Source organism: Hippoglossus hippoglossus, chromosome 7 (genome assembly GCF_009819705.1).
Source record: "Hippoglossus hippoglossus isolate fHipHip1 chromosome 7, fHipHip1.pri, whole genome shotgun sequence".
NCBI lineage: Eukaryota > Metazoa > Chordata > Actinopteri > Pleuronectiformes > Pleuronectidae > Hippoglossus > Hippoglossus hippoglossus.
The window spans coordinates 13497945-13524500 of NC_047157.1; the positions used below are offsets into that span (position 1 = coordinate 13497945).

Consider the following 26556-nt stretch of genomic DNA (forward strand, 5'->3'; position numbering starts at 1 on the left):
GCTCTGCAAAGGGTTCCTGTGTTTGGTTTAGACTTCCATTTTATTTCCGCTACGAACACATTTCCACGAGCTGCACAGTGATAAAGAGTTTTGATGGGGTTGACGGATTTTCCATTACAAGCCGGCTCTTATCTCAAGTAGCATGTCGAGAAGTGTTTGCCTCTCGTAGGTGCAGCGGTGCAGCTGACACTTCAGTCCCTCCACATAGAATGACAGCATCTCCATGGCCCGATAAGGGCTGTGCAGCGGCTGACACCAGGGGAAAGGGGAGAGGCTCCAGTGGGAGGAACTGACCGCCCCCCCCCCCCCCCCCTCTCACCCCGGGATCAGCTGCAGCAGCTCCTCCGGAGTGAGCACACTCATATGGACAAGTTGTAAACTCATTAGCATCCTCATGGCAGCAGAGGTGACTCGCAGCTCGAGCAATTAGTGACGCACAAACACAGAAGACGGTCAGTAATTCCAGAGCCCTCTTTGCACACGTCGAGGGATACTCCTGACGAAATCATTTTAGTTTCATACACTCGTTCCTCTCATGCTTGATATGTGGCTGTGAAATTTGAGAAGATTGACAGTGGTCAGCTTGAATTCATGTTTATAACATTGGATGCCAATGGTAACACATGATTCATCCATGAAACTTCTCAAACCGCTGTGCATACAGTATGTTCCAGAATATATGAGTAAATGGCTTCATGCATTGTTGTGCCATCAACCGTCTTGGGAGCTGCATATGTAACTTCCAAAAAAACTACGTGGCACCTTGTCTGTTGTAACCAACGTGAATTCATCTCATTCTACAAAACTTCCTGTCAACTTCCTAGAATCTGGTGATCCAGACATGATATTTTCAGTCAAAGAACAACAAACAGCTGCAGCACTCTAGTCTTTTTTAATTTGTATGTCGCTCTGGCCTATTTCACACGTTTCATTGCTCAGTTTATGGTTGTGCTTTCTGTTCATCAACTGGTAAAATTAGTAACATCTCTAGGAAATCGAAAATGAATTGAGAGGTTCCAGATCCACTTGCATGTGTAAATTGTGTATGTGTGTGCCACCACAACGCGTGGCACCGACGATGTGATGTCCTGTTAAACCAGCTGTGTGCAGTCGTAGCACATTTCCCATCATTCAAAGCTGTAGTATTTTGCTGTGTTTACTGTATTAGTCCTGTTTGTATTGAGAGTGGGAGTTCATAGGTTCGAGTGCATGCAGCGGCTGCCACAGGTGTGAATGCCATGTAACTGAGGTCAAGAAGGGTAAAGTGAGAGTGTTCAGCTGTCTGCTTGGATCACTGTGAAAGAGGAGTATGTTGGGAAGGTACCAAGCAACAGTGTTTAGTGAGCCTAGCAACAAACACTGTTACCGACACGGCTTTCAGTGTGCGTGTGTGTTTTTATGTGTTTTCATTGGGCATTTAACTGGGTCTCTTATCCAAAGTGACATGTAGTGAGCAGAGTGAGAAGCTTGCAGTACTTGGAGATGCGTTTAATTTAAAGGATATACTTTCAAATGTTGTACTGATCAGTGTATGGGTGCGTGCGTGTGTGTGTGTGTATTCAAAGTCATCAAGTTATCACATCTGAAAACAACTTTATTTCCTTTTTTAGTGTGTAGTATTGCTCCATTTCATAATAGTGCAAAATTCAATATTTTAAAGTTCATCATAAATAACAAACATAAATAAACAAGTATCACCACATTAAACACAAACTAAAAAAGTAACAGATACATTGAAATTGCACATCCATAACTTTAGCTATCTTTTTTTTAATTTACAGTTGAATCAGCAGAATGGAGGCCAAAGTCTTGTGTGGTTTTGTGCACCTTTTGTCTTTAAGTGTGTCTCACGGTGACTTTACAGAATAACGGCATCTCCATAAGACCATCACAGCCCCGATTCTACTGGGTCCACTCTAACGCATAGATGTCAAAAGTAAACAGATCCAGATCAACAAAATCCTTCAAAATAAGGAGAAACAAAAAGGCAACTTCCTAGAAGTCTGGAATGAAAATATCACTGCGCTACACATGAACTGAACTGAACCCAGGTATTGACTCTTAACTGAGACAAGACTCATAATGTGATCCATTTATGTTAGAAAATGCAAGTTCCGTGGTGATTATTGGAAATCACTGGTAGAACCACTGGTTCTATAGCCAGTGTAGTTGTTGCTAATTATACAGTTGTTTGTAGTTCAACTTGGATCTATTTCGAAAATGAGGTAATAAAACAAGACACTACACTTGATGGAGTGTAGAGGGAAATATGACAGCACCAAGTGTCGACCACGTGACTCTTTCTGGTCAAGTGTTGGTATACTGAAGATAAACTACAGTAGTACTCACTGTGTTATGCATTTTAAGCTGTCACATGTGCAGTGATTAAATCACTCTGTGTCTTTTGAAATGCAATAGAGACGCAGGATTAAATAAAACATAGTCTTTTCACTGACTGGTCAATAGGTGTGCAGGCAAATGAAGCTTTTTGCACAAATGTAGTAAACATGTGTTGCGGTGTGAGATCATGCTTGTGGCAGTGAAGAAACATTAAGAAATGCAAATGAAATCCTGCATATCAAAATGCAACTCTCAGTCCTCGCAGGAGAAACCCAACAAACTCCTCTCACACTGACATTCTCTTCGTCATTGCCATTGATGGTTTGCACATCACGCACATAAATTAATATATTAATAACACTCTTAAATAGGCATAGGTCTGATCTGTGTCCTTCTATAAGCATCTTTAAAAACTGAATATATTATCATTTATACATTTTATGAATAAATACACTTCAATATAGTTGTTCTGTTTTTGGATGAAAAAAGGATCCAAACTCATTTGCAGAACTGAGGGTCGAGCTGCTCTGCACGCTGGTTTCCATGCTCTCTTGCAGTGTGGGAAGGGTTTAGAGCATTGCCTGTGACTGCCACCTAGTGTGGCATGGCAGCACTACAACATTTTATCCTCCCGTAGGGAGTCGATGCCAGTACGTAAACATGCATGGTTTCACCAATCGAACGTTACATTCCAAAAGTAAAATCATTCTGTTTCTCTTTTTTATACATTTTACAAAATCATCTAAATAAAGATCTTGCAGAAGACGGCAACATCAAACCCATAACATTTACGTCACACATGACAGAAGTGCCCACCACGTTTCATGATGAGTGGGTCAATGAGTGGTGGGGGAAAAACCAGGAGCTTGAGGAAAGAGCGGTCAAAGTTCACACATCTTGATCCAGGAATATCTTGAAGAGAGAGGGAGCTGGTATCTTTATGGTGGAGCTGTACCATGGACATTCAGGCATCCAGAGTCCATTCCAGAATTACTGGCACTTGGTAAAAATTAGCCAGAGTGGTTTAACCATTTTCAGAGATTCTGATTTAGAATTCCTGGTTTATGTTGCACGTTTTAACGACATGGTCAGCTAATCTTTACCAAGAGTGCCACTAATTATTGATGGTACTGTATTAACCGAACCAGGCATTTCCCCTTTTTCTTTTCGCCCTCCCATCCATTTACCTGTCCACTCCCATCCTCCGCTCCTCCTCACCATCTCAAACCGAGCAGTTGCGCCTCTTCCCAGAGCCAGCCTGGGCTGTAGCAGCAGAGGCTGAGCTCAGCCAAGTGGTGACCCCGTGTCAAAGACTTGTGGAGGAAACCGAGAGGGTGGGTGAGGAGGGTGGTGGGAAGTTCAGCAGCTCCAGCACGGCCACGCCCACGCTACTGCGCCGTGTGAACATGCAGGAGGCCGCGACCCACTTGTTGCTGCGCGGGTTGTACTTCTCAATGGAGTTGAGACTGGAACTGCCATCGTTGCCTCCCACTGCGTATAACCAGCCGTCCATAGACACCAGGTCATGGGTGCTCCTGGAAACAGAAAATTAAATCTGGTTTTACAAATATATAAATTCTGTATGTATTCTACAGCCTTACTGCAAATGATTAAAAAGCCATTTCAGTTGGTCCTATCTGAAGTGAAAAATAATCTCAATGTTTTCCATTTCATTTTGATAATTCTTCATTCATCACAGTCCAAAGAAATGCAGATTAAGGTTAGGTAAATTGGACTCTAAATTGTGTGAATGTGTTGGTTCTGCTATACACTGGCGACCTAGGGTATACCACGCCTCTCGCCTAATATCACCTGGAATTGGCTCCTCCTCCCGCTGTGACCCTCAAAGGACTAGTGATATAGATAATGGATGGATAGATTTATTACAGAGTGCGAGTAGACATTTGTGATTGACACTGAATGCAGTGTCTGCTTTGCATTACTTTCATAATGTGCAATTCCACTGCAAAAGAGATTGTGACAGAAATATTCTAAAATTAGATGTATGAGTCATACAAATGGAACAATGACATATCATCCTGTCATACAGTTTGAGGCCAAAAGGAAGTACCAATTATAATTTAACTTAATTATTAATTATAGCAGAGGATCATTCGAAGTTGGGAGAAACACTAAAACTGAACATTTTCTTTATCTGTCATCAACAATGATTTGTTGTTTTTCCGTGTCCAAGGGATTATCAAGATTTACAGTATCAAGATTGTTTGACCCAGATAATCTGTAAATATTTTTACATCAGCTGGTGCCAAATGTGTTTTGAGAGCGACAGGTGAGCGGTGAACACAGTGTGATGTTTGGTCTGTGTAAATGGAGCCTCTCAGCAGGGGAATATCTGAATTTGCTGATGCGTCCTAACATCACAGACTGCTTCGTCTCCCTCTCTGATGTCGATGCTGTGTCAGAGTGTGCATGCAAGCCTGCATTAATAGACAAACTTGCTTTGACAATCACCTGCGAGACAAGTTTCATCTTCTAACAAAGAGGAAAAAAGAAACTACTGTTGTAGAAAAATAAAGAATGATCGGGGGTCCCATCCGTTGAATCACAAAGATTTTCCACAGGGCAAAATAATCACAGTAGGTGTTTTCTTAGAAACTCAGAAAAGACTGCAGTGTTAGGGCAAGATTGGTGATTTGGAATTGGATTCATAGAACCCGGTTGTCCTGATGGCTCAGTTGGCTTAGGTGTGTATCACTCAATCACATTTCCTGGATCCACCCCAGCTCCTTTGTCATATGTCATCTGTCCTCACATCGTTTTGCTGACGCGCTCAAATGTACAGGTCAGATAAACAAATGCAAAAAACATATTTCCACTAATAGAAATGAAGCAGACACTTGAAATAATAATAAGTAATGTAATTGTGTAACTTTAACACAAGGTGCCTTTGGTACAGACTGGAATGGGGCCTGCTCATTTTTTGCAGTGTTTACACTTAGTAGCTCTGCCTTTGTAATATAACAAAAAGGAACAGATTAGGCTGCAAGGTGCTTTCTCACCAGCTCTGGTGGCTCTCGTCTCTAAAACAATGGAACCAGTCCTCCAAACATTTATCTCTGAATGATGCTTGGATTTCTTGTGCAGTTTTACTCTTGAGTTGTAGCAGTTGAAAATGTTTTGGTGCATTGTTCAAAGTGGGTAGACTTCATTCCAATTCTTTCCTTATTGTACTTTAAACTGCTGTGAAGACATACTTCTTTCTAACTTCACTTGGACCTGACAGTTCTGTTCATATCAAAGTGAGTTGTTTCCAGACTAACCTGCGTATGTTCATGGGGGCCACTCCCTCCCAGGTGTTGGTCTTGGGGTTGAACCGCTCCACCGAGTTCAGGCAGCTGGTGCCGTCATTCCCTCCCGCGACATACAGCATGCCGTCCAGCACGGCCACCCCGGCACTGCTGCGCCGACTCAGCATGTTGGCTATGGCTGTCCATGTGTTGCTCTGTTCATCAGATCAAGAGACAGTGGATTGGTCACATGCTCATACATTCCTCCATAATGCCATGTGTTTTCTTCTGCATTCACATTCCACACCTGGCAACAGACATCTTACTCTGATGATAAATTTAACAGCATACAACTTACCTGCGGGTCATATTTCTCCACTGTTGCGAGATGTGAGGAGCTGTCATAACCTCCTACTGCGTACAAGCTGCTATCTGGAGGGGAAAAGGGAGTAAACACTCAGAATGTAAATATTAGGATTTGAATACCGAAGGTGCAACTCCCCCTTGATTTCAGATATTAAAATGTAGACAGTAATGTACACATAAAGTTGAACAGTATGTTCACAATAATGTGTTTTCTGGCAATTTCCTACCCAGAGTTGCGACTCGGACATATCTTCTGCGGGTGCTCATGGCAGCAATTGAGGTCCATGTACTAGTCAGAGCGTCATAGCGCTCAGCACTGAGAGAAGAGAAAAACACTTTCAATTCAATATAATGACACTGCAAAGCTTCACTATATAAATGAACTGTCTTTAAGATCTGGTTTCGAAAACACACAGAAAAGCTAAAACACTGCACTAAATCACAGCTCCATACTATCATTGTCTGTGTGTACCTGTTGAGACAGGAAGCCCCATCATAACCTCCTGCAGCGTACAGCAGGCCGTGTAGTACAGCTACACCCAAACAGCTCCGTCGTGTTCCCATGGAAACCTCAGGCTGCCAGGAGTTGGTGATGGGGTCGTAAGACTCCACAGTTGCAAGGTCTGAGGTGCCATCATACCTGAGGAGATTTGGATGTAAATTAATCAGAAAAGGCTTTTTGATGATTAACGTAGCAAATGTTGCCTCGAATCATCTTTTCATAAATATGCAACGCATGGCAACAGAACAACAGTCGACTTTAAAAGCTATTTTTAAAAGAGGAAAACATTTCAACAGCTTATCCGAAGGACGCAGCTGTTTAACCTTTGCATATCTATCACTCAGGATTGTTTTTAATAGTCAAAACATCCGAATATACCACCTTCCAATCCTCTTTACAAAAGTCAGGTTTAGTTCATAACACAACCTTATGTTTGTTTGGGTGATGAGATGGTGGGTTGGTAGAAATCAACATCATGGTTGGCATCACTCACCCTCCAACAGCATAGAGTCTGTTGCCAATAGCTGCCACGCCCACCCGTGCCCGCCGAGTGGACATGGACGCCACCATGTGCCAGCGGTCGGTCCTGGTGTCGTAAGCCTCACAGTCTCCATGGATGGCAAACAAGCTGCCACCGCCTGGGACACACAGCAACAAAACAACATTTTAACATCAAGCAGTTTAGCGGTTGTGGCGAAAGTGTGGCATCATTTCAGAGGGATCGTTGATGTTAGGTTGTCAGGTTATTTTGGCTGAGACCCACAAAGACTCCTGGCGTAGAATTAATGGATGATGATATTCTCATAAACTGCACAAACAACTATGTTGTAATTGCAAATTAACAGTTTTAGGCTCAAGACAAAATAAGGAACTGTACTCGAATTGCTATGATTTAGTTGTTAGGGAATTTGGGATTATGCAAGGCTTCAGCATGTAAAACATAACTACATTAAACTGACTTCCTTTTCTCAAACAACTAAACTAAAAAAGACAAATGATATTATCTCTGAGTAGAAAAACTCATCTAGATATGATCACAAAGCAGGAAGTGGCATTCAGTGCTTGTTTCATTCAAATCTTGTGGTGAATCAGATTTTTCACTTTTCTTTTTGAAACACATAGTATAATGTCTAAGATACATGACTACATGATACAATACTGCAAAACTACCAGACAAGATCGGATATAATTATTTCACCATTTGTATCTCCCAGCTACATAAATACTCATATTTTTATAGTTTCTGAGTGACATGGGATGTGTCGCCAAAGTGTACCCTGGTAGGTACCACACTGACCAACAGCAAAGAGCACGGGGCTGGCGCCCTCACAGCGACGCAAGCGTGTTCGGCTGTTGCTGAGGACGCCCCTCTGCTCAGGCATCAGGTGGTACTTCAGGGCCTCAATCAGCAGGTCCTTGCACTCAGAATGATGACGCACCAGCAGCTCCGTGTCAACATTGCTCATTAGAAAGTCTCGCTTCAACAGTGGCAGCCTTACACACTTCATCAGCTGATAGGGACAGAGAATGGTGGGAGGTCAATTCAGATTAAGATGGGGAAAGGGGGTGTTAAGTACATTATTGTCAAACTAAAAAAGTTCAGAGTTGAGACATCATGTCTGGTGAGATGGAACCAGTCTTACCCATGGCACATGTTGCCTGCGTCCATCTATATCATGTTTCACCCAGCTCAACACGGACCGGTACACTTCCTCCTCAGATGGCACATTGAGATTATCACTGGAGATCAAGTCCAGGACCTGGATGAGGGAGGACAAAGCTGATTTTATATAATATTTACATATATGATTTCATCAGATGTAAATCTACAGTGCCATTAAGTTAACTGTAACCATCCAAAAAGCCTTACAGCAGCATTTGCTTATGAAAAAAAGGACAGTGAAAGATCTGTTTCAACACAGGAAGAAAATTGCGTTGGCCCCAGACTGTTAGTTTCGGTATGTTGTACCTGAATTTGTCTGCTGAGCTGTTGCCTCTGTTCCTTCCTCTTCTCTTCTCCCTCCCCTGACCTGATACTCTTTATCCTGACTGATTGGTGGCGCTATGCCTTGTCTGCATTGTTTTAAAATGGCACCAATCTAATTGAATTAATCAATGAAAGATAAAGCTAAACAAATCATTTTAGGCACCATTTTAACTTTGACCATTCCAGCATTAATGCTTGTGTGCCACTGTAAGGTCTTTATGTGTGTAGTGGTGCTGTGATATATTTTAAGTTAGTATTATGTGTATGTGTGTTTCTGTGGCACGACTACGGTGCTGCAGTCCGAGAGGCTTGTTGGCACAATTCCCAGATCAACCCAAAGCTAGCAGGCCTGGGTGGGGCCAGAGCAGCCAGCTGCTGCTGCTGTCGTCTTCCCTGGGCAGATCAGGGCAACAGTTTATAGCCTAACAGCCTCCAATAATCCACAGTCACACAGAGAAATACTGCTACTGCTGCTACTGCTGCTGCCCCACCCTGCAGTCCCTTTTGCGACTGCATGCATAAAAGTGTGTGTATATGTAGAGATGTAAAGAAAAGGAAGACAGCATGAATGAAAAGGGTTTGATGCATGAGACACCTATGCACACAGCAATAACAATTCATTCATCCATTGTTTTCTTCAAAATGTCACACGTGTAATGCAACATCTGGAAAGCATCACCAAAGTAAACTAGTGAATATCCTGTCATGCTTTTCCACATCCTTCACAGAACAATGAAAGAAATATGGAGCATATTTCACAACTCCATGAGCTCAGAGCAGCCCGGATATAAACGCGGATCTGCTGTAGATTTATCACAGTCACAGAACGACTGCAGACAGAATGGGGCGGGGGGGGGGCAAAGCAAAAAGAAATAGTAAAACAGAAGAGTGGAGACGAATAAAAGAAAATTGTCTCTTTTTAATCTGGCTTTATGCTTCTTAACTTTAATGGACTGCGCCCACACACGCACATTGCAGATCCAGTCTTGAGGCTTTGAAAGCCACAGACAGAGCGGGTGAAGCTCTGTGTTTTACCCTGTGGGAGCACAGTCTCTTCAGTGCTGTGGGGATCTCTTCTTAGATAGGTGACAAGATAACGGGGAAGTGATGCTGGCAGCTGTTTGTTGTCTTCTCACCGCTACTTTAATTCATACTAACCTCACATGGCTCAACCAACATACATTCGCTTGAAACAGACGCCGTTTCATAAAAGAGAGGATGTTTTCTAACTCTGCCAAGGAGGTCATGTTTTCCCCTCTCCGTTTTGTTTGTAAAATAGATTACACAAAAAAAACCTGAACGGGACTGTTCTGGTTTAGGGGGAGGATCCATTCTTCTTTTTTTTTTTACTTTCTTTAACATTGTTTGATAGAGCTTTTTCAACAGGTTCACAATTTTTCCAGAGAATAATTCATGGATCTTGGTGAGAAAAATATCTAGGAAACTGACATCTATAAGCATGTGAAATTTGGTGCAGCTTGATTGAATTTAAGGGGACTGTTGGGTCTTGACAGAGTCATTCTCTCTACTGAGTGCCATTCTAGTGTCTCTTTAATATAATGGGCTTTTAGATTGTGTATGCTATTTTGAGGCCAATAAAATCAAAAGCATAAAAAATAAAAAAAATAGTAAAAAGTAAAAAAGACTTTGAAAACAACATCCTATTCATGACCACTCAGGAATTTTCACATAACTGACGGGTTAAAGGTATATTTGAAAATGTGGGGCAGTGTTCTGATACTCATACTTGAAATCATAGGCTGGTTTACCTCCTGTAAAAATGAACATGAATCCCTTATCACCAGACTTGTGAATCAAGCAGGTCCCCGTCCTGTGTGTTGGTTTTGGGTTTTAGCAGCCTGTGCCTTATTGTTTCTTTAACCTTTATTTAACCGGGGGAGTTTCTCGGAAAACAATGCTTTCTTATTTTAGGAATTCTCTGGCTCACTACACACTCACTAACAATCAGCCGCTGTCTGACCTACTGGCGGCTGGGCCACTCTAGTGAGTAGCTGATTTTCTGTGCCTTGCTCAACGCCACTTCAGCAGCTTATTCTGATAGTTTTGGGAATCCAGTAAGCAACCGTTTGACCACTGCTGCTCCACTTGATGGCTCTTACCGAACTAGCTTGACTAAATCTAACCTGAATCCCCCCCTAAAACCTTAACTAAATTTTAAAAAACACTAAGTTAGTGGGGGGGGGGGGGGGGGGGGAAACCCTTACTTAAACCTCAGAGAGGTAAGCAACACTGTCACTTCTATTAACAGCACAGACGCTGTGATAATGTCACTTGTTTTACCTAATTACCACATCCAGGACAGGAACCACAGCTTTGTTGCTGCTGAGCCAAGCTCAGGAATAAGAGATAATTTGGCTAAATTCATTTGCCAGATCAGGGGAGTTATTTATGAGGGTTTACTGGGGACACGACCCTGCACTTTTTAAATGGTGAATGTTTTTTTTTCAATAGAAGTACATATTATCTCTCTGAGATGAGGGACAATCTGTTTAAAGGACTTTAGTTGGTTTCATCCAACATCGCAGCTAAACAAAATACACTCAGCCTGGTGTGTGAATAGACCTACATACTGGCACAAGAACAAAGCAACAGACCTACTTCACACCACCAAGTCCCCCATGAGTTGCCACAGAGGACACTCTGACATGGGCAACAGTGGCTGGGACTTGGCTCAGCTTGTCTCCATGACAACCGCAGCGTATTAAATAGATGTACCCCCGCAGCTGGATCAGCAGGGGTTACACTCGGTTAAGGGAACCTTTACGTTTGGATAGAAAATCGTGTTCAGGGTGAAAAAGGAGAGGTTTCGAGACTTTAATAAATGTCTTTGAAAGAATTTGAAACTACACTTTCCAATTTACAGTATCAACACTAACCGTTGTACCAATCATGACAGAATATTACGCTCTAAATCCAACTTGACCGAGATACACTTGTCATGAAATTAGTTGTATAACACGAGGGATATCTGTAGTGTTGTCATGGTTCTGTAATTTTTTGCCCACAATTTTCCTGGGTATAACAAATCTATAATGATAAACATCAACTGGGCTTACTGGCCAATTAAAACTTTGTGATTGCATGTTAACTTTCTAGAGTGATGTAAAAGTAGCATGCAGCAGTGACTCGAGGTTATAAATCCCTTCCAAAAGAGAAAAAACAAAGTGTGGATGATGCCTTTCGACACAATCTATTAGGTTGACTGACAATACAATATTCACGGTGAGATCATGTTGGGATGTCTTATCACTTTAGTGGTCAACTTAGCTAACTGTTAGCCATAGAAAATGGCATTGTGGAATTAATGTGTTATGCTTTTTCAAATGAACACACTCAGTCCATCACTGTGCTTCACTCAATACATGAATTCCCACTTCACTAATGTTAATTATGAGGGAACTAAGAATATCATTCATATTTGCTGCATGCTTTTAGCTATTTAGCTACACATATGAACTATTGGTGATTTACTGTGAGAGGGTCGATCAGTTGCTGCTGAACAAAATAACAGGAAAGCTATGAAGCAGCCTGTTTCACCAGATGTTCTGTTAGCCTGCATGGGGTTACATAACTGAAACCTTTCACTTGACATGCAACGTCTTTATCTGGAGAATGTGTCACAGACATGAAAAATGGTTGAAGAACCCACATGGGTTATAATTACATATTATGTAAATAAGTTAACAGAACTGCAGTAGTTTACTAACTGTTTTCTGTACCAACACCTTTGAGATTGAATTTTCACCCCTGTGTTTGATAAAATAGTCCATGGCAGCAACAAGTAACAGTGATTGATGCAGCTAGCTGATGTTTTCTAATGAGTGTTAAAACACAGCATGCTGATGGGCATTTCTCTCAGGCGAGTCTGTGGGGAGTTGAAAAAATGATCAGTATTCTCAGTATTACTCCATGTTTGCTTTTCGTTCCGTTTGTCACAAAATAAACTCAGACGAGGCCGTAACCAGAATGTTTTGTCTACCACGTTCACCATAAACATCTGGCTTTTGTCTGCAATGAGAATGGAAACAATCTTCATTCACTCCCAGGTCCAATGACTCTGCTAATTTTTGTGTGAAAGAGGTATAACAAACACAAAAAGCAATTTCCATTAGACAGCTTTACCACCTATGTTTTCTATAAAGTACTATCTTGTAGAAGACACCGCAGGAGACAAAAAAAGTATAATGCTTACCTGTTTCAGTGGCAGCAGCATGAACTCTTCTGTCTTGGACACCTCCACAAAGTGCTGCAGGACATACTTGTGTGCTGACTTGAGCAGGTCGCTGCAGGAGTGTGTGTCAGCAAAGCCTCGGATGCCCAGGCAGTTAGAGGGGTCCAGCTGGCTGAGGAGGAATTTACAGCAGGCGTCCCGCACCCCGTTGAGCTGCAGCAGGCTTGCTGCTGGGAGCAACGTCTGGCAATTACAGGTGGAAATACATCATGAGTCTGATTGCACCTTATGGTAGATAGGGGGGGTCAAAGCAAAAGTCGGATTCAACAATTTGTTCTATAAATCTGAAATCATCAGCCTTACCTGCACATTTCCTTCCCCGACCACAATCTCAGCTGTGTAGGCATACTGGACTAACTGCTCCAAAGCCTGAGAGTCGATGTCATGAAGGGTCACGTGGGTCTGTCGACTCTCTGACATCTCATCTGCATCTCACACAATGACAGTGGTTACAATTCTCCTAGAGTTATATGCCGTAAAAATTGACTGATATAATTGCCTCCCTGTTCAATCATACTGACACACAGCAGCTCCTAATGTATACCGGGCAGCTGCCAAATATCAGCACAGTTCATTTGTTGATGTCCATTTAATCAGTTGTTTTAACTGCATGACTAAATGTATACCATCTTCTCCTATGTGCGTGTTCGTGCTTAACAGTGGGTCAGAAGGTTTCATGTTCCATCTCCTGGTAGTTTGAAGAAATCACAAACACAGTATCTACAGGAGAGCTGCCATTGCCGTTTAGCTGATTGTAAAAGATCAGCGGTCTCTGTGAAAATGGGACAGTTAGTGAGTGGGTCAGATGAGAGGCAGCCCTGGAGACTCATTGTTCCCTAACAAAGGTCTGGAATCGGGAGGAAATCTGAGACAAACACACACCTCATTAGACCACCTGTGCCACAGACAGGATGAAGGGGAAGGAAACGGTGATGCTGGGAGGATGAGGTGCACTCAGCAAACACAAATTGTGCTGTCATCAAACTATGAGCAACAATGCAATTGTATGTGCAGTTTGATGTCGGAGGCATGAACATGATGGGCTTCATGGGCATTCAGAGATGAGAGCAAAAAGTGAAGTGGAGACAGGCGATGTGTAGAGGAATATATAGACAAGCTGGACAAGATCCACTTAACTTACTGGTAAACATAGCATGGAAGTAGGGGCTGCAGGATGCCAGCACCACTTTGTGAGCCTTGATTTCTTTGTTGGAGACATGGAGCACAATGTCACACAGCAGGCCACGCTGTCGCATCCTGTTCATGGACACGAAGGAGTCGTGGTAGTGGCGCTTAGAGTTGTGCGAGATGCTGTGCCCATCGCGGTTGAGCAACTGCATGCCCCCCTCCATCATGGTGCCTGATGTGGCGGTCGCAGGCCTGGGCCACACTCTGGCCAACTGAAACCCCGAGAAAACCATTTTAATGTCAGTTAATGCCAACGTCACCTTCCTACAAAAATGTCTTCCATCATCAGAAAAGTCATAAGAGCTTAGTCTATCTGTAGGGATGCAGGTGTTATGACAGATGTCCTGAGCAATCCTTGTACCTACAGTTATTGTTATAGCATCCATCTTGACAGCTAAGACATGACGCCTACCACCATGGTGGAAATATCAGTACCATTACAAAGTGTTGGCTGGCCTCATTATTTGAGATTCAGTGTCAAAACTGATTAAATATAATTATGACAACAGAGAGAGTGTCAAACAGGAATTTTACTTAAACTCAAATCAACGCAGGCTTCTCATCCATTGGACTGTCTTGGTTTATTATTGCAACGACCTCTGACTAACAAGTTTAATTCCATGAGAATCAGCAGCCAACTCCCACCACCTCCTCATCCCAGCTGCAGCCTCTGTTAGGCAGGGTAGGAGGAGAGGAGGATGCAGCCTGAGTTTGCTTTTTTTTCTTTGTACACTCAGCTGCTTTGCTCTCGGATGGAGAACCCACTTCAGAACGTTGCATAACCATCATCACGCAGCATCTCAGAAGTTGCAGTCAGAGGAATATTTAGGATGCTCTGAGGTAAACCCAAATGAAATAAATACCACATACCTAAATAAATTCAAGCAAGGTACCCCCAGCTCCACTGACGAAGAGCTTACAAATAGATAATTTATCAGAATATCCTTATTTGAGCAATTCAATTCACTAAACATGTTTGTTAATATAAAGAAAAATGTATGCTACAGTAACTCAATATAGAGAAACAAAGCAGAGAAAAAAAGCAGCCTCTACAACCTCATGAGTCAAATATTGGAATATTGATCAGTTCAAAGTCTGAGACACAACCACAAATTAGTGATTGTGTTTAAGTTTCACATACCTCTCCAGTCCAGCAGACAAATGTCTGAGGATCAGTGCATCATAATAATGTCGTCATCTGTTCAGATCCACTCTTTCAACTAAACACCTGTCCCGCAGAGGACCATCGTCTCAAATGTCACAACAGCTGTCTGGCGTCTAGCTTTGGCTCCCATTTTCCAAAACACAATAGACCACAAGCCACACCAACCATCTATGGGGGGAACAACCTGCTCTCATGCCAGAGGTAATAACATGAGACAATGCTGAAAACTGAGACACTGGTACAGGGAGGTTGGGGGCCGGCGTGACAACTCGATTACCACAGATAAAACTAACAGAGAGAAGCACTGGTCCTGATCATCCCAGGCTCTTAAAATCTCCTCTCCCCTCTCTGGCTCAAAAACCTTGGCTGACATCCACACAAAGCCTCAGTGGCAAACATGCACATGCAACAATCTTGTCGGATGCACTGTAATCTCTTGTCAGTGTGGAGGGATGTTTCTCTTCATACATCAGCCTCCTTGTGGGATCTGAAGAACCCCCCCCCCCACTCCATCTATTTTGAATAACAGCAGCTATCAGCAGCTGCAGCACCGAGAATGGATGTGATCCTTTACCGGTGGCTGCGTTGAGATGATCCTTGGATTCAAGTGTCTTCCTCCAGGTGATGGCAGATAAATATGCGGCTGTCGCAGTCAGATTGGTTTCGAAAGCGGCCCCAGTGTCTGACTATCTGTCCATATTCTGACTCAGGCATACGACATATGAAGGAAGCCTCTGTTTTGTGCTGTATGGCTGTATACGGTTGACGTCAATGCAAAAAAACTGCATGAACGCTGACATCGGTTTGTTAAGGTGGAGCCGGAGCTACTGGATGAGAGAGAGGCATCGCTGCTCATGATGTTCAAATAAGAAACTGTGGGGGGTGGGGGGGGGCAGAGGTTCACATGTTAAACACAGGAGGCTCCACGGGCGCAAATGTCGACCGTTATCAACTGATATTTGTTTATTACGTGACGCGACGCGGTCGACCTTAAGCGCCCCTCTTTTTTTTGTTGTCTGGCCAGAGTCCGGAAGTGCGTTCGATAAATACATTTGCGCTACAGCGAGAGGCGGGGTTTGGATTAGAAGCGACATGATTGGCTAGAAGCGGAACCGTCTGCTGCTTCGGTTAGCTCCGACTGCAGAATCAAACGAACACCGCTCAATCGTGTATAAAGTATATCACTGTTTTCTACTTTTGAAAGCGGCGTTTGTGTGTGTATCATTCCTCTATTCAACCATTAAATAAACTAACATTTAATTCACAGTTTCCTTGTTTTACTCTATGTATGGGCTAACTAGCTTAGCTCACGTTAGCCCTGCCGTGACAGACGAATGAAAACCAGCAGCTTAACTCACCACCAGTCGTCGTCGGTGTCGGTGTGACAGCGCCGCTCTCTTCCTGTTTGAACGCTTACCCAGCTTTGTAACTGTGTAACGTGACGGACACACGCATGAAGAAGTTAAATATGTCCTCCGCTTTCCTCCGCTGCAGCCGAGGATTTAATTTATAGCTCACGTGCGGCATCAAAACACTGCTGGTTCTCGCTCGCACATCTTTGACAGTGAAACTTCCAGGTTGCTGTGCTCGCCGACGTGTGTTTTGTCTCGCTGGTTGTATTCGTATTCTAACAGAGTAAATGCATCGCTTTCATTCATCGACATAAACCAAAATAAGCTGGTTGTAATGGACCAAAGTAACGTGTTGCTCTTGTTACGTTTCGAGAGGCTTTACTGCGCTCACTGCCCATGAACCATAAAACCAATTCCTACGGTTTACACTGGTGCATTGTGGGTATTGAAGTCTCGCGGTGTCACGTTAGGAATCCAGCATGGCAGGAAAACAGAAAAGGTGTGTGTGCACATTTTCTTTACTATATCACGTTTATGGCGCGTTTATAACGGCTGATTGTGTTTTCTTTATGAGTGGAACAGTTTCCAGTCCCCTTAGTGGGGTTCTGGTGTTTTATAGACTCATGTTAGCTTAGTTAACACCGTGAACGACCGTGTCTTAGCCACCCATGCTGTTTAAGCTAACGCAGTGTTGTGGGCTTTTAGAAGTAGTTAGCTTTAATCCAGGGGCCAGTCAGTTTACTCTTTATAGAAAACGTTAAATACACGTGTTTAAACAGGAAATATGTGGCTAGCTACCTAAAGACTTAAGGGCTAAACTTTAAAACGTTTGAATTGGAAACTGGAGAGCATGTATCACAGAAAGTTCTTCCCACATGTGGGCTAACTTATTTTAATGTTGTTTTTTGTAGAAAACTAGAAGACCTCAGTGTGGATGAGTTCCTGCTGTCAGGCTTTGACTCTGCAGATGAAGAGGAAAATGAAGAGGAGACTCCCAAACAGAATGGACTCAACAAGAAGAAAGATCTGAGCTCTGCAGCTTCAGAGAAGTAAGTCAGACTCACACTGTGTCACTGTTGTGATCGTACTAACATCATAGCCTCCCAGGGACTGACAAGAAAATCTGTTGGGGTTTTTTTTCTCCATAGTGATGAAAAGAAGAAAGGTCAGGCCTCTGAGCACAAGGATCAGCTGTCCAGGTTAAAGAACAAAGACCCAGAGTTCTACAAGTTCCTGCAAGAGAACGACAAAACGCTTCTCAACTTCGACGACACGGACAGCTCTGACGATGAGGATGAGAAAAAGTACCATAGATTGCCAACTTCACTGAAGGTAGGTCAGCTTCTTGTGTGTGTGTGTTCACATCGGTCAGACCTGGCGATCCAATCACAAGTGGTCAGAACTGAACTCACCCAAATGTGTCCTGGGATCCAATCACTCAGATCTAATACTGGGGTAGTGTTGGACGCATGTGGCAAAGTTCTTTGCGCTGTGTGAACACAAATGAGTCCTCGGCCAAACATGAAGGACTCGGCTGATGTCTTCTGACCCACTACAGTTTCACTTTGAATCTTAAGTAGTTTTTGCTGTTCTCAGTGCTTACATGATTAATTTGTTTATGGCGACAATATCAACAGCAAATTACGATTTCTTATTTCTATTTCTAGTGGGTAAAATCTTTCCACATAGCAGAGCTGCGCATTGATTATACTGTATCAACCCATTCTGCCTCTGTGACCTCGCTGTCGCTCTCTCGCACAGTTGCTGATACAAACACATACATACAGCAACACACGCACATTGTCATCGGACTCATCTGTAAACTTACACTGGGTAATAACAACATAATTTGATCCTGTGGAACGTAAATGTGTTTATTAGCACATATTGTGGGAAAGTGAGATTTCGATCACAAGAGGTCACAGGAGACACATTCAGGACAAATATTAATTTCAGATGTGAACAGAGGAACATAGCTCTGTCCACTTGTGATTGGATCTCTCAGGACTGCTGTTAAAACCAGGTCTGAATAGGGCCAAAGATGTTGATACTGGCATGTTTTGCATGTAGGAGGCATACTCTGATGAGGACGATGAAGATCTCGAGGACGGCCAGAAAGGTTCGAAGAAATCTAAGAAGGATGAGGCCACCAAAGTCACAGAGAAGATGATTGAAGACTGGAAAGCTGCGATGAAGAAGGAGCCCACGGTTCGTCTCTTCAGAGAGGTCACTCAGGCCTTTAAGGCCGCTGTAGCTACTACAAAGGGTGAAGGAGGGGGTCCGTGTCGATACAAAGTTGCAGACAGCTCAGGTAAGACCGCTCATTTCACCTACAAGTACTGATATGTGTGTCAAAGCTACGGCATGTTGTTATTGACATTATTGTTGTATTGCTGTGAAAATTCTTCATGCAATTGTAGTTGAACACAACTCGCCAGTGCGTAACAGTGTGTTCCTGCGTTGCTGTTATTACAATTTAACAAAACAACTAGAGGACACAGTCACTGTAAAAAGTCTGTCATAATAGGTTTAATTTATGCCACAGAGCAACACTTGTATTGAAATCAACCAACAAAACTGATATTACACTATACAGTATTTTAGTTTGATGTATTGATAAAGCCATATTTCGCATATTTAATAATTTAATGTTTCAATGTTCACTAGTTGTATTTTTTTCACAGCTGCGCCCACACGTATATAGGTATCTACTAAATATCCATTTAAGTAAGGGGTTTCCCCCTTTGCTCTTAGCAAATAGAAATCTGTCATGTGCTGTCAAGAACATACCAAAGCAACAGGCTGCCATATAAGGATATTACCCCATTAAGCCATTGTGACCAATCTGGAGTCATAGGTATACGCTTTTTCGGCAGGCTAACAACAATAACATTACAAGTCCAAAACTATTTTTGTTCTGTCTACATGTCAACACTTCAAAATGCTGTTTTGTAAAATCTGCGCCCTGTATGGATTTTTGCAGAAGCTCAGTTTTCAATAACTTAAATCACAGTGTGCATGTTGCAGAAACACCAACGTGCAGGAAACAGGAAAACGCTGTATGTGTGGACAGGGCCTTGTCAAATGCTGTATAGATGTATTTAAAATAATTGTAATCCAGAAAACCTGAAAACTTTGCAGTAAATATTATTTTTGTTTGACTCCGGTACGAACAGTCTAGTGGTGTACAGAAATATAAAAATGAAAGTGCTTGATAATGTTCTGTTAACAGATTTCAAACATGACATCATGGATTGGTTAATATCTCACATTGTTAAATTAAATGCTGTGTAATTTAGTATAAATTAGAGATAAATACATTTTGCTTGACATTTTGCTTGACAGAACACAAAATGTTGGACTCCTTGTTAATATACGTGAATAATCCTTTCTTTGTCTGGTCTACAGTGTTCAACACATTGGTCCTGTTCTGTATCAGAGACATTTATGTGGCCCTGCAGAGGATGCTCAACCTGAAGCCAAATAAAGACCAGAAAAGGTATGAAGTGGATGTTTCACCTGCTGCTCTCACGTCATGTTGACAGTTAGAAAGGTTGTCCTCACTTCTCCTTCTGGTTTCCTCTGTTTTGTTCTCAGGCTAGTGCTTCCATCCTCCAGTCCTAAGTGGCAGAAGAATCACATTGACATCAAGATGTACGTCAGTGGAGTAGTTCAGGTTTGTTTTGCTTTTACCTTCAGATTTGTCATCTTCCTTTACGTCCTGAAAACATCCCTTTTGTTATTTTTCCTCTGACACCTCTGCTCTGTCCCTCTGCACCTGTAGCTGTTATCCTGTCTAACAGAGGCCACAGTCATCAGCGCTGTCCTGCGGCACGCCAACCAGCTCGTGCCTTATTACCTTTGCCTACCCAAACAGTGTCGCCACCTGGTTAAGGTAGGACAGAAGTCACCATAGGAAGGGCTCATTGGGATAAATTCTCCTCATGTGTTATTGTATTTTTCCTTAAATTTCTTTAACGTGTTTGTATCTAGCAACTGCTGAAGCAGTGGAGCACAGGGGAGGAAACAAACCGAGTTCTCGCTTTCCTGGCCCTCAACAAAATCTGCAGACACAAGCAGGAGATGTATCTGAACCCCATTCTCAAGGTGAGCTAAATGCAGAGTAAGGCTGGAAATCAGGGGTTCACTGGGAACCTAGATGGAACCCTTAAATGGCCTAGAACGGGGAATTAGGCCATAACAAGATCATGCTACAATTACACAATAACACATTTGTATTTTATATATTTTTTCCGTTTAAGGTCATTACAAACACTTCAGACACATCAAGCCTGTATAGTGGCAAGAAAAAAACGAATATCCCCTTTTGGAATTATCATATTGTATGAATGTGTTTTTATAATGTCAGATCTATTAAGTTACAATAATGAACAAACATGATCTATTTTAAGCAAGAACTCAATCATTGTATTGTTCTTGTCCATATTGAAGACATCATTTAAATGCTCTGCGACGTTTTGAAATGGTATGTGAATCCCTATTTAATGACACGAACAACAGCTAATTGGAGTCCAGTCAGTGCAATAAGATTACTTAGTTTAGTTATAAAAAGACATTACTAAGTTATAAAAAGACATTTAGTGTTTACTATTCACCAGAAGCGTCTACTGATATGAACCATGCCTCACAGGAAAGAGAACTCAGAAGATCAGTTATTAGAAACAAGAGCCCCCTAACTTTTCATACCAGCACAGCATGGTTAATAAATACATGTCGTCACTGTAGAACCAGTCCCCAGTTGTCTTGACATATTTTGATCTCTTCTGATTATGGTGGTGTTCTCTCTCTTTGCAGCAAATGTACATTTCCTACGTACAGAACTGCAAGTTCACATCTCCCAATGCGCTGCCCATGATCAACTTCATGCAACGCACTCTGACAGAGATGTACTCCCTGGACACACAGGCTTCCTACCAGCATGCCTTCATTTACATTCGACAGCTGGCCATCCACCTCCGAAACGCCATGACCATGAAGAAAAAGGTTTGTTTTTGATTGTGCGATTGAAGAGGAGTCTCTCAAAGTTTTGATAAATTCTCACATTTACAGATGTGGGAAGAAAGTGTATTGCTACTTTAGGATAACTGATTTTCAAGGTTTATTCTCATTTTGATGCAGTGTCTGTCAAGCTGGAGCATGCACTCTGGTGATAGGGTTGTGTTGAGTACAGTTTGGAATAAATCGAGGAATCTTTATCGAATGTTTTGAACAGTCACTCATCCTAAAAACACACTTCCTCATGTCCTCAGCAACACACCCAAGTGGTTGTTGAGGAAAAAAGTCAGAGTGAGATTTCTTTATTTGTTGTAAGATTATTTCTTCTTTGATAAAAATGTATTGACACAGCCCCTTCAGTTCAAAAGAGCACAAAGCTACTTTCTAGTCTGTTCACACCAGCCTGATGTTTTTTTATTCTTGCTTGTTTGTACTCATACATATAGCACAATGCAAACATGAGCATGTGCTAATTTTATGCATCTGTAATTAAACCACGACTCTGCTTGTGTGTGTTCTGTAGGAAACATACCAGTCAGTGTATAACTGGCAGTTTATCCACTGTCTGTACCTCTGGTGTCGTGTGCTCGGCACCCTGCACCCCAGTGATGTCCTCCAGCCTCTCATCTATCCACTCTGCCAGGTCATAATTGGAACCATCAAGTGAGTAAATCTATTATAATGTCAGTGTTTTTTTTAACTTGTACATATTGGACAATATCCCATGATGTCAAAAGTCTTCAATGCAAGAAAGTAGTATAGTTTGAACCTATCATGTTGTATACATTTTCTGAACAGCAGGGGGAGACACTGACCGCTGTTTTCTCCTCCTGAACAGATTGGTGCCCTCCTCAAAGTATTACCCTCTGAGGATGCACTGTTGCAGAGCCCTCACGCTGCTGTCGAGCAGCACCAACACATTTGTACCTGTGCTGCCTTTCCTCCTGGAGGTAAGACATGTCATCTGCAGTAACCTCCACAAGGGTCTTACAGGATCAGGGCTGCTAGAAAAGAGTTATGTAGAAGGTCAAAGTTTCCAGGAGTCTAATCTGAAGTCCTTCATATTCCAGTTCACCATATACACCTGAAGACCTCACACCACTTTAAATGATGCAGAATAAACACCAGTCAGTTTGTTTTCTGTCACAAGTGGAAACAATGAAAAGGTGGAGGCGATGAAATGTTCCATTTGCTGTGGAAAAACATCAGTGGTGTATGAAATGCATTTTGGTCTCAACGGCCACAACTGAAGGCGCTCAGGAGGAAACACCTCGATGGGTACAACTCAGTGTGTGTGTGTGTGTGTGTGTGTGTGTGTGTGTGAGCGAGAGAGAGACACCTTTCTTATCAAACCAATCGCAAGTCACCAACTGACAACATTCTCCGGGTCAGGTGTTAAATGCGTGACTGTGTGGTCTCTGTGTGTTTTTTGTGTGCGAACGTATGTAAGTGTTTATGTGTGGGGCGGTGTTGTGGCTTGCCAGAGGTGAACAGTGTGCTAGCGACAGAAACTAGCTCGGCCCGCTGGGAGTCATCTATGTGTGTGTTTTTGTGTGTGTGTTTTTGTGTGCATGTGTGTGGGTGCGTTTGTGTGTTTGCAGCAGTTTGACCGACCCGATAAAGGCACGGTTGTGGTTTCCACTCTGGTCCTAACATGTTGTGCAGACCACATCCTCTCTGCCTATGGCCCACTCCCCACCTCTTTTTCCCCACACATACACCCAGAGCCCCCCCCATCCCCAACAGCAAGCTGGGTTTATTTGTGACGCATTATATTTCCTGTATTTTTTTCTCCTTTACTGTTCCCCTTGTTAAAGGCAGGCGGAGGTATGCTGCTACTGTTTTAATTAGAGCAGCAGAAACAGCCCCTTCCTCCTGTGTCTGTGCCTGTGTGTGTTCTCGCATCTCCGAGGGGGGTGTATGATTTGGAGCTTCCTGCTTCAGTAGCTGTGTGCGTGTGTGCGTGCATGTGCGTCTGCATGTGCATGCACCAGGGTTGGCCCATGCCTTCCCACTTCCCCCCGGCTCCCCCGCAGACCGCCACCACATCCTATGTTTGTACAGACAGCACCGACCAGGAGCGTTTCTCTGCTTCACACACTGAGCACATTAACGACCACACACGCACACACATGCATATGCACGCGCACACTCAAATACACAGATACAGGGTGTCAGAAATAGCTTCATATACAAATACAATGCAGAAATTTACTTGTGCGCTGTGGGCAGATGTGAAAGCTAAACCTTATAGACGAGAAGCCCACACGTTGGCTTGAATGTTCGTCCATACCAAGATAGAAATGTGTCATCTCTCTAACACTACTGTAAATGTCAAATGAAGTGGAAGCACTAATATCAATGTCTTGCTGATTACATGTGTACTGTAGCGGTAGTTGCTTTCTGTTGTTCCTTGAATATAGGAAATATGGTCACAGTTTCCAATTCTGTTCAAAAGTTGTGGCGTTGAATAATAAACGAGTACTCAAGGACAAGAATGAACAAAAAAGTGTGTGTGTATATATATATATATATATATATATATATATATACACACAAGATTTTTCTGTCACATGTTGCACATGCATTTTGTATTTGCTTTGTGTTCTGGTACTGCTCACTGTTCTCACTGAAAATTATGTGCTTTGCTCTATTGTATGAACAAAGCTCATCACTTCTTAGTCGTTGGATCCAAATTCAGTGCTGCTGGTTTATTCTTTTTCTTTATAGATCTTCCAACAAGTCGAATTTAACAAGAAGCCCGGACGAATGAGCAAGAAACCCATCAACTTTGCAGTCATCCTGAAGCTGAACAAAGTCAACCTGGTGGAGAAAGCCTACAAGGTAAATGTTTCTGTCTTTGTTCCACCACTAGTGAGGACAAATTAATTTTTATAGCGATAGATTATCCAGCGTGTGCTGCTTGTATTGCGCTTTGTATCTGTGCTCCGTGTGTCTTTGTTGTGCTGAGAAGGAGGAGCAGCTGATCAGATGAGTGCTCCAGGTCTTAGTTAATGTTACTTTCATGTTACTCCCTGGCACTGTGTGTTAGTCTGCGTGTGTACAGGAGGGGATTGAGGGCAGCGTTGAAAGCCCCTTGTCAGGGCTCTAAAACTGGCCCGGAGTCACCACGCTCAGCGCTGCAGCCAAGAGGATTGCAGCACGGCCTTCTGGGATAATCCCCTGCACTCCGCCTGCTAGGGCTGTTTTCACTCCAGTCACCTGGGCAGCTGCCACGAACCCCTGCCTCGCAGACACACGACATTACAAAACACACTTAGATATGACACACACGTTAAAAAAAGTTTTCACAAAGAGGCAACTACGCTTTTCTTATGATGATGTTTTCATTTACTCTCCCCTCCATATCTATTATCTATATTATCTTTAGTAAAGGTTGAATCATAGATATATAACAGTATGTGCTTTGACTCTGCAAATAGTACATATAGGGTCTCTTTTTAATTGACAGTAACTTCCTGTTGCAGCTACATGGAGATCGCAAAGCTGTCATTGGTCCATTCAGGTTGCTTTGACCTGCTTTTATGTAGAGTTTGTTGATAGTTACAACCACAACAATGCTGAAGAAAAGCTGAATGCTGGGACGTCCTCTCCACATCCTCAGACAGCCGGTCTCTGGTTGCATGGACACATGCACTTTCATTTAGAGTGTTGTTGAAGGTCTGTATCAGTGAGGCGATCCACTGATACACATATACTGACCCTCACTCCATTCCAGTTGATGGCGGGGATGCGCCAACTGCAATGCCAACAGCTATAAAAATCAAGAAGAAGCTCTTTTTTTCTGCCTTCACATCTGTCTCCCAAACATTTCACTTTTTGACAGAAAATATTTTCACCTCTGCCAAGCCTCTCTTTCCTGCCTCTTCTTGAGTTCAATGTTATTAGTTAACGGCCGTCACTATGAAGAATTGTATAAATGTGACTATGGACCGATCTCCTCACACAATCTGCAGCATGCGCAGTTGGTATGTGAACAGTTTATCTGATCAAAGCAGACCCTTGTGGACGTAAAGGCACAGGTTGGCCCCAAGTTATACTTTTCTATAAATTTGTAACACTTGTTGGCACTTATTAAAAAACAATTTACAGGCTGGCTTTAATATTTTGATCAGTGTTTTTGACTTGGCATGAGAGCAAGCTAAGTAATCTTTGATGTATCTCATTTTATAAGCCAGAGGTGACAGATTTCAAGTGACAAGCTGTGTGACAGCGAGACCATGCTTTGCCTCAAAATCTGACGTAACCATTTTGTTTCTCTTCATTCAGACACCCTGTTGGTTGATTTCTGTATTGGAGGGAGAATTATCTTGTTTTGCTGTTCTCCTGTGTTGGAGCAAGTTGCAAATCCATCTCGCCAGTGCCTTTTTCAGTTGTAGGAAGTTATTCCTGTACATGAACTTAGATCAACTTGTACAACCATGTAGGTATCTACATGTATGTAGGAAGATGTCCTCCCCTTATTAATCCTGCCTATTGTAATATTTTCTCTTGCTGGTAAAAACAGCCTTAAGTTAACTCGCCGCCACAGATTTCTTAGCATTGCCTAACAAGCCATAAATGTGGGCAGGTTCAGAGGTCTGGAACAGGCTCTGCTAAGCTGCCTCCACTGTTAATTTTAACAAGCCTTTTCCCTCTGAATGAAGTCGCACAGCAATGACGACAATGATGCATTGAAATTTTACACATCTGTTTTTAACCTGAGTATTGTTTGAATCTTTAGGACGGACTGATTGACCAGCTGTATGACCTGATACTGGAATATTTCCACACTCAAGCTTGCACCATTGGCTTCCCAGAACTCGCCCTCCCCACCGTCATTCAGGTAACACACCCTTGAAATGAATCCTGGAATGTACATGTGAAATAGGTTTGGTGACTTGAATTGACAATTTTACATGACACATTCTAGCGTTAAAGAATTGCACCTCTGTATAAACTCAGAAGGAAATGGTGACACTGAACATCACACTGAGCTTAATCCTTCTCTGAATGGATGACTCTGGTTCTGGTTGACGTCTCACGAGGTCGAATCTGTTCCCCTTTGGGGACACGACCACAAACCCACCTCTGCTGTGCCTGAATACACAATATGGGGGGACTGCATGATTCTTTACAC

The 26556-nt window shown here is 42.6% G+C and overlaps 2 protein-coding genes across 7 annotated transcripts in view; one reads left to right on the plus strand and one right to left on the minus strand.

Annotated features, from left to right (window-relative positions):
* Window positions 1-3387: 3387 nt before the first annotated feature.
* klhl17 (kelch-like family member 17) lies at window positions 3388-16641 on the minus strand. 5 transcript variants are annotated; one of them, XM_034590132.1, is made up of 12 exons: window positions 16407-16641; window positions 13837-14095; window positions 12999-13120; window positions 12657-12878; window positions 8100-8216; window positions 7754-7967; window positions 6950-7094; window positions 6427-6594; window positions 6182-6270; window positions 5947-6020; window positions 5622-5803; window positions 3388-3875 (listed from the first exon to the last, which is right to left on the minus strand). In XM_034590132.1, the coding sequence occupies exons 2-12, from the start codon at window positions 14048-14050 to the stop codon at window positions 3647-3649; spliced, it is 1776 nt and encodes a 591-aa protein (XP_034446023.1). In that variant the 5' UTR covers window positions 14051-14095; window positions 16407-16641; the 3' UTR covers window positions 3388-3646. The 5 variants fall into 5 exon arrangements, with proteins under 5 accessions (XP_034446023.1, XP_034446021.1, XP_034446019.1 ...); XM_034590130.1 differs by having other exon boundaries at window positions 12999-13126; XM_034590128.1 differs by lacking the exon at window positions 16407-16641 and adding an exon at window positions 15623-16182 and having other exon boundaries at window positions 12999-13126.
* Window positions 16642-16764: 123 nt separating this feature from the next.
* The window catches only part of noc2l (NOC2-like nucleolar associated transcriptional repressor), a 16278-nt gene continuing 6486 nt past the window's right edge, over window positions 16765-26556 (plus strand). For both annotated transcript variants that reach the window (XM_034590126.1, XM_034590127.1), the window contains exons 1-13: window positions 16765-16899; window positions 17312-17449; window positions 17549-17732; window positions 18471-18711; window positions 19809-19899; window positions 19998-20076; window positions 20185-20295; window positions 20394-20507; window positions 21216-21404; window positions 21940-22079; window positions 22255-22366; window positions 24147-24260; window positions 26161-26262. In XM_034590126.1, coding sequence (XP_034446017.1) covers window positions 16880-16899; window positions 17312-17449; window positions 17549-17732; window positions 18471-18711; window positions 19809-19899; window positions 19998-20076; window positions 20185-20295; window positions 20394-20507; window positions 21216-21404; window positions 21940-22079; window positions 22255-22366; window positions 24147-24260; window positions 26161-26262 — 1635 coding nt within the window. In that variant the 5' untranslated portion in view covers window positions 16765-16879. The remainder of the gene's footprint in view (window positions 16900-17311; window positions 17450-17548; window positions 17733-18470; window positions 18712-19808; window positions 19900-19997; window positions 20077-20184; window positions 20296-20393; window positions 20508-21215; window positions 21405-21939; window positions 22080-22254; window positions 22367-24146; window positions 24261-26160; window positions 26263-26556) is intronic.

What these genes read in the sequence shown, in the direction of transcription:
- klhl17 (XM_034590130.1), bottom strand. Translation starts at nt 14,050, where the DNA reads ATGATGGAGGGGGGCATGCAGTTGCTCAACCGCGATGGGCACAGCATC. An exon ending in GCAGGCAACATGTGCCATGG is followed by an intron (nt 7,968 to 8,099) that starts GTAAGACTGGTT and finishes TGTCCCTATCAG; the next exon opens with CTGATGAAGTGTGTAAGGCT. An exon ending in GGGGCTTCCTGTCTCAACAG is followed by an intron (nt 6,271 to 6,426) that starts GTACACACAGAC and finishes CTCTTCTCTCAG; the next exon opens with TGCTGAGCGCTATGACGCTC.